At 38.1% G+C, this 15,695-nt stretch overlaps 1 protein-coding gene across 3 annotated transcripts in view; it reads left to right on the top strand.

Moving 5' to 3' along the window:
* The window catches only part of LOC141084631 (cadherin-10-like), an 879,938-nt gene extending 866,104 nt beyond the window's left edge, over positions 1-13,834 (top strand). For all 3 annotated transcript variants that reach the window (XM_073569456.1, XM_073569455.1, XM_073569457.1), the window contains one exon: positions 12,733-13,834. In XM_073569456.1, the coding sequence (XP_073425557.1) occupies positions 12,733-13,223 (491 nt within the window). In that variant the 3' untranslated portion in view covers positions 13,224-13,834. The remainder of the gene's footprint in view (positions 1-12,732) is intronic.
* The last annotated feature ends 1,861 nt before the right edge of the window (positions 13,835-15,695 follow it).

The following is a 15,695-nucleotide window of genomic DNA, read 5'->3' as shown; positions in this document are numbered from 1 at the left end:
GGCTCACCATGCTGTTTTTTATTATTTAAATATACAATTTAAAAAATAGCGTGGGGTCCCTCCCTTTTTTGACAGCCAGCCTTGCTAAAGCTGACAGCTGGGGGCTGGTATTCTCGGACAAGTAAGAGGCCATGGATATTGACCCCCCCAGCCTAAAAATAGCAGCCCGCAGCTGCCCATAAAAAGCACATCTATTAGATGCACCAATTCTGGCACTTTGCTGGGCTCTTCCTACTTGCCCTGTAGCGATGTGGTGATATTTGGTGGGTTGATGTTACCTTTTTATTGACAGATTACATCAAGCCCCAAGGTTAGTAATGTAGCGGTGTCAATAAGATGCCTCCATTACTAACCTCATAGTCACTTTGTATAAAAAGCACACACCAATAATAAAGTCCTTTAATTGAAAAAATGGCACAGACACCTTTAATAATCTTAATTGAACCATACTTACAACCTTATCTTATTCCACCGAAGCCCTTGTTCTCCTGTAATAAAACTAAAATAAAGAAAATATGCCATATCTGTCTGTCATTCTGTCCCACGCCGTAATCCATGTCTGGGGGAGAAATAGTTTTCAACCTGGATGGTGCCAAGATGTGACCTTCCAGGCTGAGAACTACTGGTGACTGAACTGCTGCGAGATCAGACTCAGTGACTAGCAGTGACGTCACTGACGCTGCGTTCCCAGCCAGGTTGAACTGCGGTTACCTCTGTGAGATCCTCGCTAGCATCGTGAGAAAGTCACATGGTACAGAGTTGAGTTCACTGGAGTTGAAATCCACCACAGTGAAAATCCTTTTACTCAAACTAACTTATTTCACGGTTAGAGATGAGCAGTTCAATTCGTGGAGGATCAAGTTTGAGTCAAATTCCCTGAAATTCAAAATTTCACATGAATGCAAACATGCATGACCTCCCTAATGCCCTGCAATTATGACATATCACAGACTATCATTCCTTGTTCTGTTATGGTCTGTCCAGTGGCCCTCACAGATCAGTGGTTTCAAGCAGAACACAGTTTGTGCTTTTGAATCATTTTCCATTTGAGATTCACTGGGTAAGTCTTCTGTATAGCATAAGCTGGTATGATCAGTTGAGTGTGTTCTCTGTTCTGTAAAGTGTAAGCTCTTATGGTCAATAGGGTCATTTCTCTCTCTTGTAAAGTGTAGGCTTTTAAAGTCAGTTGAGTGATTTCTCTGTTCTGTAAAGTGTAAGTTCTTATGGTCAATGGGGTAATTTCGCTCTCTTGTAGAGTGTAGGCTCTTATGGTTAGTTGAGTGATTTCTCTGTTCTGTAAAGTGTAAGCTCTTGTAGTCATTGGGGTGATTTCTCTCTCCTATAGAGTGTAAGCTTTTGTGATCATCAGAGTCCTCTCTTTTCTACTTCACATGTATTTTAAGAGCTCTCAAGTGCTGAAATTCGTGTGAATTTATTTACTGCAAATCAAACTTTTGGGGAAAATTTGTTGAAGTAGGTGAATTTGAATTTCAAAAGATCTGCACATGTCTACTCATTATTTATTAGCAACAGATGCTGGGAGTAGAGATGAGCAACTTTGCCTTTCTTAGGGTCGAGTCGCATTTCATGAAACCCGACTTTCTCAAAGGTCGAGTCGAACGAAATCGGCCGACTATAGGGAAAAGTCGGAGGTCCAACTGAAACACAAAACCCAATGCAAGTCAATGGGGAAGCAAAGTCGGCAGGGAGTGGAGGACGCCTACATGCCGGATCGCTTTTTTTTAAAGTGCGCAAAATCTTTCTCTCTCCCCGGACGCTGCACATGTTATCTTGTTGCCCACAGTGTACGTCCTTGCTCATTGGCTGAAAATAAAGTCACGTGCAAGCATTCTGTGAAATCCGACTTTGGCGCTCGGGTCGACGACCGCATGGCCGACCTCACGCTATGGTCGGGTTTCGCTTGGCGAAACCCAACTTTGGCGAAAGTCGGCGACTTTTGAATCTGACCGACCTGTTTTGCTCAACTCTAGCTGGGAGCAATTGGCATATTCGATTATCTTGTACAGTCTCTTGATGTGACAAATAACAGAAAATTTTATATCCCTATAAGAACACACGACCAGTAGCTATAAGTATGTAAAATTCTCTATCATTGATCCTTTTTTATATAGAATTCAAGTTGTGTGTTTTTGCTTCAGTTTGTTTGCTTTATTTTTGTTTCTGTTTATTTGTTTTTTAATACATTTATGGATTTAATATTCACCTTGTCCACCAAATTGTAGCACAATAGTGCCTAAGGTTAGGTACTTTAATCATCAAACAATAATTTTATGGCATGTTTGAGTATTCAACTGTGAACATCTTGCCAGACTAACATATTTATAGAGAAAAAATATAGATATTTAATTTAGTAAAAAAGAATCAGCAATATTCATATTTTGTAATTAGTTTCTACAATTATATGCTTGCTTATCTAAAGACACAGAAGGCCAATAAATGAAATTGCAATTCTGGAGACTTTTCCCCTTTGCATTTATGTATTTTTTAATTCAAAATTATTTAGGAAAATAGGACATTTATAATTTCAAAGATTATAAAAGAGAATAAAGTGACGCTGAAAAAATATGAAATTGACAATCTCCTAAATGACACTTTGTACTTCTGCCCAGTGTGTGTTTCAGTGAATAATTCTCTGGCCATGTTCTATAAAGATAAGTGTAACTTCTGCAGGTCATTATTTGTGCATGTCAGATTTTTATGCAAATGAATGCTTCCAAAATATCTGACATTACATTTCTGGATATTTCTATATGAATCCATTTTCTATTTTGCCAATTGAAAAAGTTTGGCACCAGAAAGAAGTTTTTTATTTTATTTATATGTTTTGTCAAGGCATGAGTTCATTTTAGGTTAAACTCTACAATCTATTGAAAGAACTCTGCAGCTTCTTCAGCAATATTTATTTATATAATTTTTAAAACCTACTGTATATGTTACATAAATGCCATTGCAAATTTGTTGAAATGCATTTATTTATGCATTAAAAATGGATAGGCTTTCATAGAGTGTGCAATTCTCCTATTGCTGTGCTAATATTTTAATATTAATATGAATAAGTGCTCTACACAAAGGTATGCATGGTTAAATAGAGAATATGAAGATGGTGTTGTATTACTTATTCTTTTCCTTTCTGTATTGCTTTCCTAACACAATTTTCAGTGGCAATGTGCAGTTTTTCCTGATTGCCTACGCTAACCATACACATTACATGGCTGCCTGATGAATAATGCTTTGGCCAACAGATATCTCAGCCCTGTCTCCCGTATACAGGAGCGCTTGTTTGGCCAAGCACTCATGTTCTCTTTGAGAAATATGCAGGCTGACATGTTGGCCATTGCTTAATCTCAGGGAGAGCAATATGATCGGTGTGATTGACAGCTCCCTGTACCATCAGTCAATCAGCGACCCCATACACATTAGACCAATGGAAAATCCGTAGAATTTGGTGGTTCAACCAAATGTAAACTAAAGTCTATAGGGAACTTTATCCTTTTCATAGTCAAGGAACTATTGTAAAGGTGTTGAGAGATAATTAGATTAAGAAACTATTGAGGATCAGAAAAATATTTTGTTCTAGCAGAAGAGCCCCGGTGTTGCCCGGGCATAGTAACTAACTGTGGTTAGTTTATACCTGTATGTCATCTCCCCCTGTATATAGTATATACCTCTATGTACTCTCCCCTGTATAAAGTATATAACTGTATGTCATCTCCCCTGTATATAGTATATACCTGTATGTCATCTCCCCCTGTATATAGTATATGCCTGTATGTCATCTCATCCATGTATATAGTATATACCTGTATGTCATCTCCCCCTGTATATAGTATATACCTGTATGTCATCTCATCCTGTATATAGTATATACCTGTATGTCATCTCCCCCTGTATATAGTATATATCTGTTTGTCATCTCCTCCAGTATATAGTATATACCTGTATGTCATCTCATCCTGTATATAGTATACCTGTATATCATCTCCTCCTGTATATAGCATATACCTGTATGTAATCTCTCCTGTAAATAGTATATACCTGTGCATCATCTCCAGTATATAGTACAGTATATACCTGTATGTCATCTCCCCCTGTATATAGTATATACCTGTATGTCATCTCATCCTGTATATAGTATTTAACTGTGCATCATCTCCTGTATATAGTACAGTATATACCTGTATGTCATCTCCCCCTGTATATAGTATATACCTGTATGTCATCTTTCCCTGTATATAGTATATACCTGTATGTCATCTCCCCCTGTAAATAGTATATATCTGTATGTCATCTCCTCCAGTATATAGTATATACCTGTATGTCATCTCATCCTGTATATAGTATACCTGTATATCATCTCCTCCTGTATATAGCATATACCTGTATGTAATCTCTCCTGTAAATAGTATATACCTCCTGTATATAGTACAGTATATACCTGTAGGTCTTCTCCTGTATATAGCATATACCTGTATGTCATCTCCCCTGTATATAGTATATACTTGTATGTCATCTCCTCCTGTATATAGCATATACATGTACAGTCATATGTTAAAGTTTGGGCACCCCTATTAATGTTAACCTTTTTTCTTTATAACAATTTTGGTTTTTGCAACAGCTATTTCAGTTTCATATATCTAATAACTGATGGACTCAGTTATATTTCTGGATTCAAATGGGGTTTATTGTACTAACAGAAAATGTGCAATCTGCATTTTAACAAAATTTGGCCGGTGCAAAAGTATGGGCACCCTTATCATTTTCTTGATTTGAACACTCCTAACTACTTTTTACTGACTTCCTGAAGCACTAAATTGGTTTTGTAACCTCATTGAGTTTTGACCTTCATAGCCAGGTGTATCAAATCATGAGAAAAGGTATTTAAGGTGGCCACTTGCAAGTAGTTCTCCTATTTGATTCTCCTATGAAGAGTGGCATCATGGGCTCCTCAAAACAACTCTCAAATGATCTGAAAACAAAGATTATTCAACATAGCTTTTCAGGGGAAGGATACAAAAAGTTGTCTCAGAGATTTAACCTGTCAGTTTCCACTGTGAGGAACATAGTAAGGAAATGGAAGAACACAGGTACAGTTCTTGTTAAGCCCAGAAGTGGCAGGCCAAGAAAAATATCAGAAAGGCAGAGAAGAAGAATGGTGAGAACAGTCAAGGACAATCCACAGACCACCTCCAAAGACCTGCAGCATCATCTTGCTGCAGATGGTGTCACTGTGCATCGGTCAACAATACAGCGCACTTTGCACAAGGAGAAGCTGTATGGGAGAGTGATGCGAAAGAAGCTGTTTCTGCAAGCACGCCACAAACAGAGTCGCCTGAGGTATGCAAAAGCATATTTGGACAAGTCAGTTACATTTTGGAAGAAGGTCCCGTGGACTGATGAAACAAAGATTGAGTTGTTTGATCATACAAAAAGGCGTTATGCATGGAGGCTAAAAAACACAGCATTCCAAGAAAAACACTTGCTATCCACAGTAAAATTTGGTGGAGGTTCCATCATGCTTTGGGGCTGTGTGGCCAATGCCGGCACTGGGAATCTTGTTAAAGTTGATTGTCGCATGGATTCAACTCAGTATCAGCAGATTCTTGACAATAATATGCAAGAATCAGTGACGAAGTTGAAGTTACGCAGGGGATGGATATTTCAGCAAGACAATGGTCCAAAACACCGCTCCAAATCTACTCAGGCATTCATGCAGAGGATCAATTACAATGTTCTGGAATGGCCATCCCAGTCCCCAGACCTGAATATCATTGAACATCTGCGGGTTGATTTGAAGCGGGCTGTCCATGCTCGGCGACCATCAAACTTAACTGAACTGGAATTGTTTTGTAAACAGGAATGGTCACAAATACCTTCATCCAGGATCCAGGAACTCATTAATAGCTACAGGAAGCGACTAGAGGCTGTTATTTTTGCAAAAGGAGGATCTACGAAATATTAATGTCACTTTTATGTTGAGGTACCCATACTTTTGCACCAGTCAAATTGTGTTAAAATGCAGATTGCACATTTTCTGTTAGTACAATAAACCTCATTTGAATCCTGAAATATAACTGAGTCCATCAGTTATTAGATATACGAAACTGAAATAGCTGTTGCAAAAACCAAAATTGTTATAAAGAAAAAAGGTTAACATTAATAGGGGTGCCCAAACTTTAACATATGACTGTATGTCATCTCCCCTGTATATAGTCTATACCTGTAAGTTGTCTATTCCTGTATATAGCATATACCTGTATGTCATCTCTCCTGTGTATAGTATATACCTGTACATCATTTACCCTGTATATAGCATATGTTATCTCCTCCTGTACATAGTGTATACATGTATGTCATATCCACTGTATATAGTTTATACCTCTATGTCTTCTCCCCCTGTATATAGTACATACCTGTATGTCATCTCCCCTGCATATAGTGTACATACAGTGTTGGCCAAAAGTATTGACACCCCTGCAATTCTGTCAGATAATACTCAGTTTCTTCCTGAAAATGATTGCAATCACAAATTCTTTGGTATTATTATCTTCATTTAATTTGTGTTCAATGAAAAAACACAAAAAGAATTGTCCTAAAGCCAAATTGGATATAATTCCACACCAAACATAAAAAAGGGGTGGACAAAAGTATTGGAACTGTTTGAAAAATCATGTGATGCTTCTCTAATTTGTGTAATTAACTGCACCTGTAACTTACCTGTGGCACCTAACAGGTGTTGGCAATAACTAAATCACACTTGCAGCCAGTTGACATGGATTAAAGTTGACTCAACCTCTGTCCTGTGTCCTTGTGTGTACCACATTGAGCATGGAGAAAAGAAAGAAGACCAAAGAACTGTCTGAGGACTTGAGAAACCAAATTGTGAGGAAGCATGAGCAATCTCAAGGCTACAAGTCCATCTCCAAAGATCTGAATGTTCCTGTGTCTACCGTGCGCAGTGTCATTAAGAAGTTTAAAGCCCATGGCACTGTGGCTAACCTCCCTAGATGTGGACGGAAAAGAAAAATTGACGAGAGATTTCAACGCAAGATTGTGCGGATGGTGGATAAAGAACCTCGACTAACATCCAAACAAGTTCAAGCTGCCCTGCAGTCCGAGGGTACAACAGTGTCTACTCGTACTATCTGTCGGCGTCTGAATGAAAAGGGACTGTATGGTAGGATACCCAGGAAGACCCCACTTCTTACGCCGAGACATAAAAAAGCCAGGCTGGAAATTTGCCAAAACTTACCTGAGAAAGCCTAAAGCATTTTGGAAGAATGTTCTCTGGTCAGATGAGACAAAAGTAGAGCTTTTTGGGAAAAGACATCAACATAGAGTTTACAGGAAAAAAAGAGGCATTCAAAGAAAAGAACACGGTCCCTACAGTCAAACATGGTGGAGGTTTCCTGATGTTTTGGGGTTGCTTTGCTGCCTCTGGCACTGGACTGCTTGACCGTGTGCATGGCATTATGAAGTCTGAAGACTACCAACAAATTTTGCAGAATAATGTAGGGCCCAGTGTGAGAAAGCTGGGTCTCCCTCAGAGGTCATGGGTCTTCCAGCAGGACAATGACCCAAAACACACTTCAAAAAGCACTAGAAAATGGTTTGAGAGAAAGCACTGGAGACTTCTAAGGTGGCCAGCAATGAGTCCAGACCTGAATCCCATAGAACACCTGTGGAGAGATCTCAAAATGGCAGTTTGAAGAAGGCACCATTCAAATATCAGGGACCTGGAGCAGTTTGCCAAAGAAGAATGGTCTAAAATTCCAGCAAAGCATTGTAAGAAACTCATTGATGGTTACCAGAAGTGGTTGTTCACAGTTATTTTGGCTAAAGGTTGTGCAACCAAGTATTAGGCTGAGGGTGCCAATACTTTTGTCAGGCCCATTTTTGGAGTTTTGCGTGAAATGATCAATGATTTGCTTTTTGCTTCATTCTCTTTTGTGTTTTTTCCTTGGAAGCAAATTAAATGAAGATAATAATACCAAAGAATTTGTGATTGCAATCATTTTCAGGAAGAAACAGAGCATTACTTGACAGAATTGCAGGGGTGTCAATACTTTTGGCCAACACTGTACCTGTATGTTATGTACTCCTGTATATAGCATATACCTGTATGTCATCTCCACTGTGTACCTGTGTATAGTATATACCTGTATGTCATCTTCTCCTGTGAGGAGTCCTGACAGTGGGGGTGCAGTGCTGGTGCTGATGTTATGGCTGCCTGAGATGTTTTACCATTTTTTCCTCTTTTCCCTGAGTGAAGTCTCGGTAGATGCGAGATCCTGGGTAGCTAAAAGACCTGTGATGATGTCACGACCATGTGAGCAATCACGTGCTTGGGAGGAGGAGTCAGATGCAGGGCTGTGCTGGTGCTGGAGTAGAAGTGTCAGCTCGTGTCACAGAGCAGGGTCTTATATCACATCACTGGGGGAAGTATAGTAATCCCGTATACATGGGATCAGAGGGTCTCTGCAGCAGAACTATGTGTGCAATGTATGTGAGGCCAAGCTGTGTGTCACAAATGTTGTCCAGTGTCTCTGGGCCAGGGTCTCTTTCCCCAGCTATGTGGAGTGGGCATAGTGTGATACATACACACACATACATACACTCAACTAAATAAATATATATATATATATATTTTTTTTTTATAGGAGTTAAAGAGATGAGAGAGAAGGCCTTAAGGGACATGACAACTTTCAAGACTATTTTGCTATAATTAAGTGCATCTTTTTTTGGCTACAATAATTTTTGCAGTTGGGTTTCAATAAAAAATTGAATTCTTTAACTTTTACATATTCTTTGTTTTAAAGTATATTGCAAACTGTTAAAACTCATTTTGTATCCAGTGAAAAAGAGAGGCTAAGGAAGCAAAGTTCTTCTAAAGGAGGCCGCAACTTTAAAACCACATAAGCACTAAATTATATCTGTTGATAGTTACCAATATTAATTATGAAGACATATTCCACTGCTTAGACATTCACTATAGCTAATTGACACATTTTTCCACAAGATTTAAAACATTGCTTGCTAAAATGGCTTAGTATCTTCCTAAACATTGCTGTCATGACAAAAATATTAATCACAATGTTTCTTAATTTGTTTATCCCCTTATACAGCTCTGGCAAAAATTAAGAGACCACTGCACAATTTTTTAAAAAACAGCCTCTCTACAGTCATATGTAAAAGTTTGGGCACCCCTATTAATGTTAACCTTTTTTCTTTATAACAATTTTGGTTTTTGCAACAGCTATTTCAGTTTTATATATCTAATAACTGATGGACTCAGTTATATTTCTGGATTCAAATGAGGTTTATTGTACTAACAGAAAATGTGCAATCTGCATTTAAACAAAATTTGACCGGTGCAAAAGTATGGGCACCCTTATCATTTTCTTGATTTGAACACTCCTAACTACTTTTTACTGACTTCCTGAAGCACTAAATTGGTTTTGTAACCTCATTGAGCTTTGAACTTCATAGCCAGGTGTATCAAATCATGAGAAAAGGTATTTAAGGTGGCCACTTGCAAGTAGTTCTCCTATTTGATTCTCCTATGAAGAGTGGCATCATGGGCTCCACAAAACAACTCTCAAATGATCTGAAAACAAAGATTATTCAACATAGCTTTTCAGGGGAAGGATACAAAAAGTTGTCTCAGAGATTTAATCTGTCAGTTTCCACTGTGAGGAACATAGCAAGGAAATGGAAGAACACAGGTACAGTTCTTGTTAAGCCCAGAAGTGGCAGGTCAAGAAAAATATCAGAAAGGCAGAGAAGAAGAATGGTGAGAACAGTCAAGGACAATCCACAGACCACCTCCAAAGACCTGCAGCATCATCTTGCTGCAGATGGCGTTACTGTGCATCGGTCAACAATACAGCACATGCATAACGCCTTTTTGTATGACCAAACAACTCAATCTTTGTTTCATCAGTCCACAGGACCTTCTTTAAAAATGTAACTGGCTTGTCCAAATGTGCTTTTGCATACCTCAGGTGACTGTTTGTGGCGTGCTTGCAGAAACGGCTTCTTTCGCATCACTCTCCGATACAGCTTCTCCTTGTGCAAAGTGCGCTGTATTGTTGACTGATGCACAGTGACACCATCTGCAGCAAGATGATGCTGCAGGTCTTTGGAGGTGGTCTGTGGATTGTCCTTGACTGTTCTCACCATTCTTCTTCTCTGCCTTTCTGATATTTTTCTTGGCCTGCCACTTCTGGGCTTAACAAGAACTGTACCTGTGTTCTTCCATTTCCTTACTATGTTCCTCACAGTGGAAACTGACAGGTTAAATCTCTGAGGCAACTTTTTGTATCCTTCCCCTGAAAAGCTATGTTGAATAATCTTTGTTTTCAGATCATTTGAGAGTTGTTTTGAGGAGCCCATGATGCCACTCTTCATAGGAGAATCAAATAGGAGAACTACTTGCAAGTGGCCACTTTAAATACCTTTTCTCATGATTTGATACACCTGGCTATGAAGATCAAAGCTCAATGAGGTTACAAAACCAATTTAGTGCTTCAGGAAGTTAGTAAAAAGTAGTTAGGAGTGTTCAAATCAAGAAAATGATAAGGGTGCCCATACTTTTGCACCGGTGAAATTTTGTTTAAATGCAGATTGCACATTTTCTGTTAGTACAATAAACCTCATTTGAATCCAGAAATATAACTGAGTCCATCAATTATTAGATATATGAAACTGAAATACCTGTTGCAAAAACCAAAATTGTTATAAAGAAAAAAGGTTAACATTAATAGGGGTGCCCAAACTTTTACATATGACTGTACATGTCTAACAGCCATTCCATTCCAGTGTCAGTTGAATTCCAACCAGAGTATATCACATTCTACTGAATGTGCTTCTGATTAGGTGATCAAATGAACCAAATCTTATCTAACAAAGGAAAGTATAAAATACCCTGCTGTGGTGTTCACAATCTTCTTGCAATAGGACAAGCTGGATGGCAAAACAACAGTTAATAATATCCCAAAAGTAATAGGAATGAAAAAATAACTTTCAACCATGCCAAATGAGTTGAAAAGAAAAGTCTTGAATAAGGAAAAGAAGGGTTCAATTCTGGCTTTACTAGCAGAGGGATACAGTGAGCGCCATGTTGCCTCCATCCTTAAAATTTCTAAGATGGCGGTCCATTACAACAAGGTCTAGCAGCAGACATTGGGGACAACAAAACTACAGAATGGCAGAGGGCGAAAACGACTCTCCACTGACCCGGATGACCGTCATCTTATTTGAATGTCACTCAGCAACCGCAGGATGACATCAAGTGACCTACAAAAGAAATGGCAGCTAGGGTGAAGTACATGAACAGTTCATAACAGTCTCCTAGAGACAGAGCTCAATTCATGTAAAGCTAACAAAAGCCTTTCGTCAATGAGAAGCAAAGAAGAGCCAGGCTGACGTTTGCCAAAGACCATAAGGATTGGACCATAGAGGACTTTCATAAGATAATCTTCTCTGATGAGTCTAATTTTCAGCTTTGCCCAACACATGGTCATCCACTGGTTAGATGGAGACCTGGAGAGGCATACAAGCCACAGTGTCTTTCACCCACTGTGAAATTTGGTGGAGGATCGGTGATGATCTGGGGATGCTTCAGCAAGGCTGGAATTGAGCAGGTTTATCTTTGTGAAGGACGTATGAATCAAGCCACATACAAGGTTATCCTGGAAAAACAGTTGATTCTTTCTCCTCAGGCAATGGTCCCCAACTCTGAGGACTAGTTTTTCCAGCAGGACAATGCATCATGCCACACAGCTAGGTCAATCAGTGTGTGGATGAAGGAACTCCACATCAAATCCCAGTCATGGCCCGCCCAATCTTCAGACCTGAATCCCATTGAAAACCTCTGGAATGTAATCAAGAGGAAGATGGATTGGCACAAGTCAACCAGAACTGCTTAAATGTTTGTACCAGGAGTGGAATAAGGTCACCCAAAAGCAGTGTGAAAGACTGGTGGAAAGCATGCAAGACGCATGAAAGCTGTGATTCAAAATCATGGTTATTCCACAAAATATTGATTTCTGAACTCTTCCTGAGTTAAAACCTTAGTATTGTTGTTTCTAAATGATTATGAATTTGTTTTCTTAGCATTATTTGAGGTCTGAAAGCACTGAATTTTTTGTTATTTTGACTATTTCTCATTTTCTGAAAAAAATACAAAATGTAGTGCTTGGAAATTCAAAGTCATGTTGTCAGTAGTTTATAGAATAAAAGAGCAATTTACATTTTATTCAAAAATATACCTATAAAGAGAAAAATCAAACTGAAAATTTTGCAGTGGTCTCTTAATTTTTGCCAGAGCTGTATATCTTAGGCTGAAGCTAGATGGTGACTTTAGCCATGATGCAGGTCGCTTGGCCAAAGATTGATCTGTGCAGCTGCTGCACTGAAGCATAATGACTGTGGATGGGTATCGTGACAAGCAAGTGTAATAAAAAACAATTGCTTCTGACTTGATGTGACTTGTTTGTTGCAGTCACGTTATCATCGTACCCATTCGGTTGCAATGTCACCCCTTTCCCCTTCATTACACTGCAATGTATTGTAGAAACATCAAAGAGTGATTTTGTGTCATGCCCAGAGTAGCCATGTAGCCTGAGTTTTAATGATTAATATAAACTAGGTTTATCATGAGAATAATTTATAACTGTATTAATGTGTTTTTTTTTCTATTTATTTTTACAGTTATTGTAGTACTGTTTGCTGCCCTGAAAAGACAAAGAAAGAAGGAGCCATTGGTCTTGTCAAAAGAGGACATCCGAGACAACATTGTCAGTTATAATGATGAAGGAGGTGGAGAAGAAGACACACAAGCTTTTGACATTGGCACTCTTAGAAATCCAGGGGCTATGGAGGATAAAAAACATCGTAGAGACATCGTTCCTGAAAATTTGCTTTTACCTAGGAGAACTGCCTCTGTCCCAGACAATACAGATGTTCGTGATTTTATCAGCCAAAGGTTAAAGGAGCATGATAATGACCCCACTGCACCTCCATATGATTCACTTGCAACATATGCATATGAAGGCAATGATTCTATAGCTGAATCTTTAAGCTCTCTAGAGTCTAGTACTACAGAAGGGGACCAAAACTATGAATACCTCAAAGAATGGGGTCCACGCTTCAACAAGCTAGCTGAAATGTATGGAAACGGGGAGAGTGATAAAGATTCATAACTTGAAATATGTGCCATCCTTTTTATTTTATTCCAAAGTGGAATAAATTTGCGGGCACTTGGAAATGATATTAACAATTTTAAAATACATTTTTTTTTCTGACACTCCGCCCAGTGTTAAAATAATAACAATAACACATTAAAAAGAAAAAGAAAAAAAAAACCTTTTTACCACAATCACTTATTTCATCAAATTTTATTCTATGTAGACTATCACCTTAGAGTATGGCTAATGTTAATTACTAACCGTGGATTGAATGCCGCGGTCACTATGTTGTCTGTCAAATGATCATTTTGAAAACTTGAACAGAAGACTACTTCCTTGTAACAAACTCATAAACGCATCGCTTCTATTGGGTAATTGGCTGCTTTTCCATTTGCAGCAACTTTTTTTTTTTTCTCCAGAAGGAACAAGAAAATGATTTTTCTGATACTCCGAAAAGTTATGTACATTAAAATGTACTGAAATGTACATGTGATGTCAGTAGGTGTGATGAAGCTGGTGAAGATATATGTTAGTAGAACGTCATTTCATCCAATAGTATCTTGCCAATGTTTTATATTTATATTTTTGTATTTATTTTTAAGAAATAAACCTGTTTTTACAACTTGCTTAATGGCTAAATGATTTTAATACAACAACATAGCCAGTGGGAAAAATTGTGAATTCAATTTAATATAGATACATTTGGTATATGCAAATCAAAATTAGTTTTCCATTTCTTCAACTAAAAATCATAGCTTTTGGGTTCATCATTATTCTTTTCTTATGTCTCTCAAGAAAATGGTTTCGTATTTGTAGAGCTTCTACTCACAACTAACCGCTTAATGGGCAGATGTATTGAAATAACTACTGCAGGTTTTAAAAACAGACTGACCAAAACACTAAAACACTATGATTTATATCAACAGCAATTGTCCTGAACACAGTATAGCCAAACTAAGCTTTAGAAAAAACTAGCCAAACAATTTAGTCACCATTCTGCACAGTATTATACTATTTTCCGGGGAATTTATCACCTGTAGTGATGGGCGAGTGTGCTTGGTATTCGATCAAATTTCGGGGTGCTCGTTCAAATGTCGATCAGTGCCGAGTATCGAGTGGCGTTCGAGTGATAGATGAGAGACAGCCAGAGAGAGAGATCATTTTTCTATCTTCCAGAAAGGTGCTCGAGTTTGCCATTCACTTCCATTATGCTCGCTACTCAAGTCAAGCATGTCCAAGCATCCAACATGCTTGATTTGAGTACTGAGCATTCAAGCATTTCAGTTTTTGATCAATCTTAGTAACCAGGTTTTTGCTGCCCATTTTGATAACAGCATGATATGGAGGCTGAGATCCTGATTTCAGTGATGTGTCACATACTGGGCTGCTAAATCCTGTTTTGATAAAGTCTTAGAATGTTGGGTTCTGTAAATCACTGTATACACTGCAGATTGACATTTTTTTTGAAAACTGCATAGGCAGAAAGCTGCCAATCAGACATGGGGGCAGAGTTATGCAGAGCTTATAAATAGGTAAAAGTACATGTTAGAAGGTTTACTAGTTCTCTCATGATAATCCCCAGCTGATAAGACAGTGATTTTTTTTTCAAAACTACATCAAGCAGTCTTCTCTCAGATAAGAATATAAATACCAGGTGATAAATTCCTTTTAAATCAATTTAGATTCAATAATGTATTGAAGTTAGATTCTCGTGGCAGGAGTTAACCTTCAAATGTGAGTAGACACAATGGAAAGTTCTGTGGTGGACAATTATGGTGTTCTGTAAATTCTCAAACTTTACAATATGTTCAAACTGTATAATTGGTGACTAGAGGTAGTTATTTTGTTTAAGAAAGTTCATTGGCCATGAAAAAAGTCTGTATTAAATATGAACAAAAAAAGATCACACAAAACGTTAAAAGGAAACTCTAGGGAAAACAGGAGTTTCCCATAAGAAATCTCACTTACAAACACCACGATGCTTGAAAATAATAAGGTATCCAGAAAAGTTTGAGTGGGCTATTGCATAGCAACAATCCAGAAATGTGCTAGATAACAACTGCAAATGTTCTTATTTTTGTGTATTTTGCTATTATTACTTCATCAAGAGGTGCGTCCCACAAAATTAGAATATCATCAAAAGGTTAATTTTTTTCAGTTCTTCAATACAAAAAGTGAAACTCATATGTCATATAGAGTCATTACAAACAGAGTGATCTATTTCAAGTGTTTATTTCTGTTAATGTTGGTGATTATTGTTTATAGCCAATGAAAACCCAAAAATGATTATCTCAGTAAATTAGAATAATCAGCAAAAAACACATGCGAAGGCTTCCTAAGTGTTTTAAAGGTCCCTTAGTCTGTTTGAGTAGACTCCACAATCATTGGGAAGACTGCTGACTTGACAGATGTCCAGAAGGCAGTCATTGACACACTCCACCATGAGGGTATGCCACAAAGGGTCATTGCTAAAGAAGCTAGCTGTTC

The sequence above is a fragment of the Dendrobates tinctorius genome, unplaced genomic scaffold (genome assembly GCF_039654945.1).
Source record: "Dendrobates tinctorius isolate UK_male_01 unplaced genomic scaffold, ASM3965494v1 ptg000025l, whole genome shotgun sequence".
Lineage (NCBI taxonomy): Eukaryota > Metazoa > Chordata > Amphibia > Anura > Dendrobatidae > Dendrobates > Dendrobates tinctorius.
Note: the sequence above shows the minus strand (reverse complement) of the source record. Positions and strands in the feature narration are given on the sequence as shown.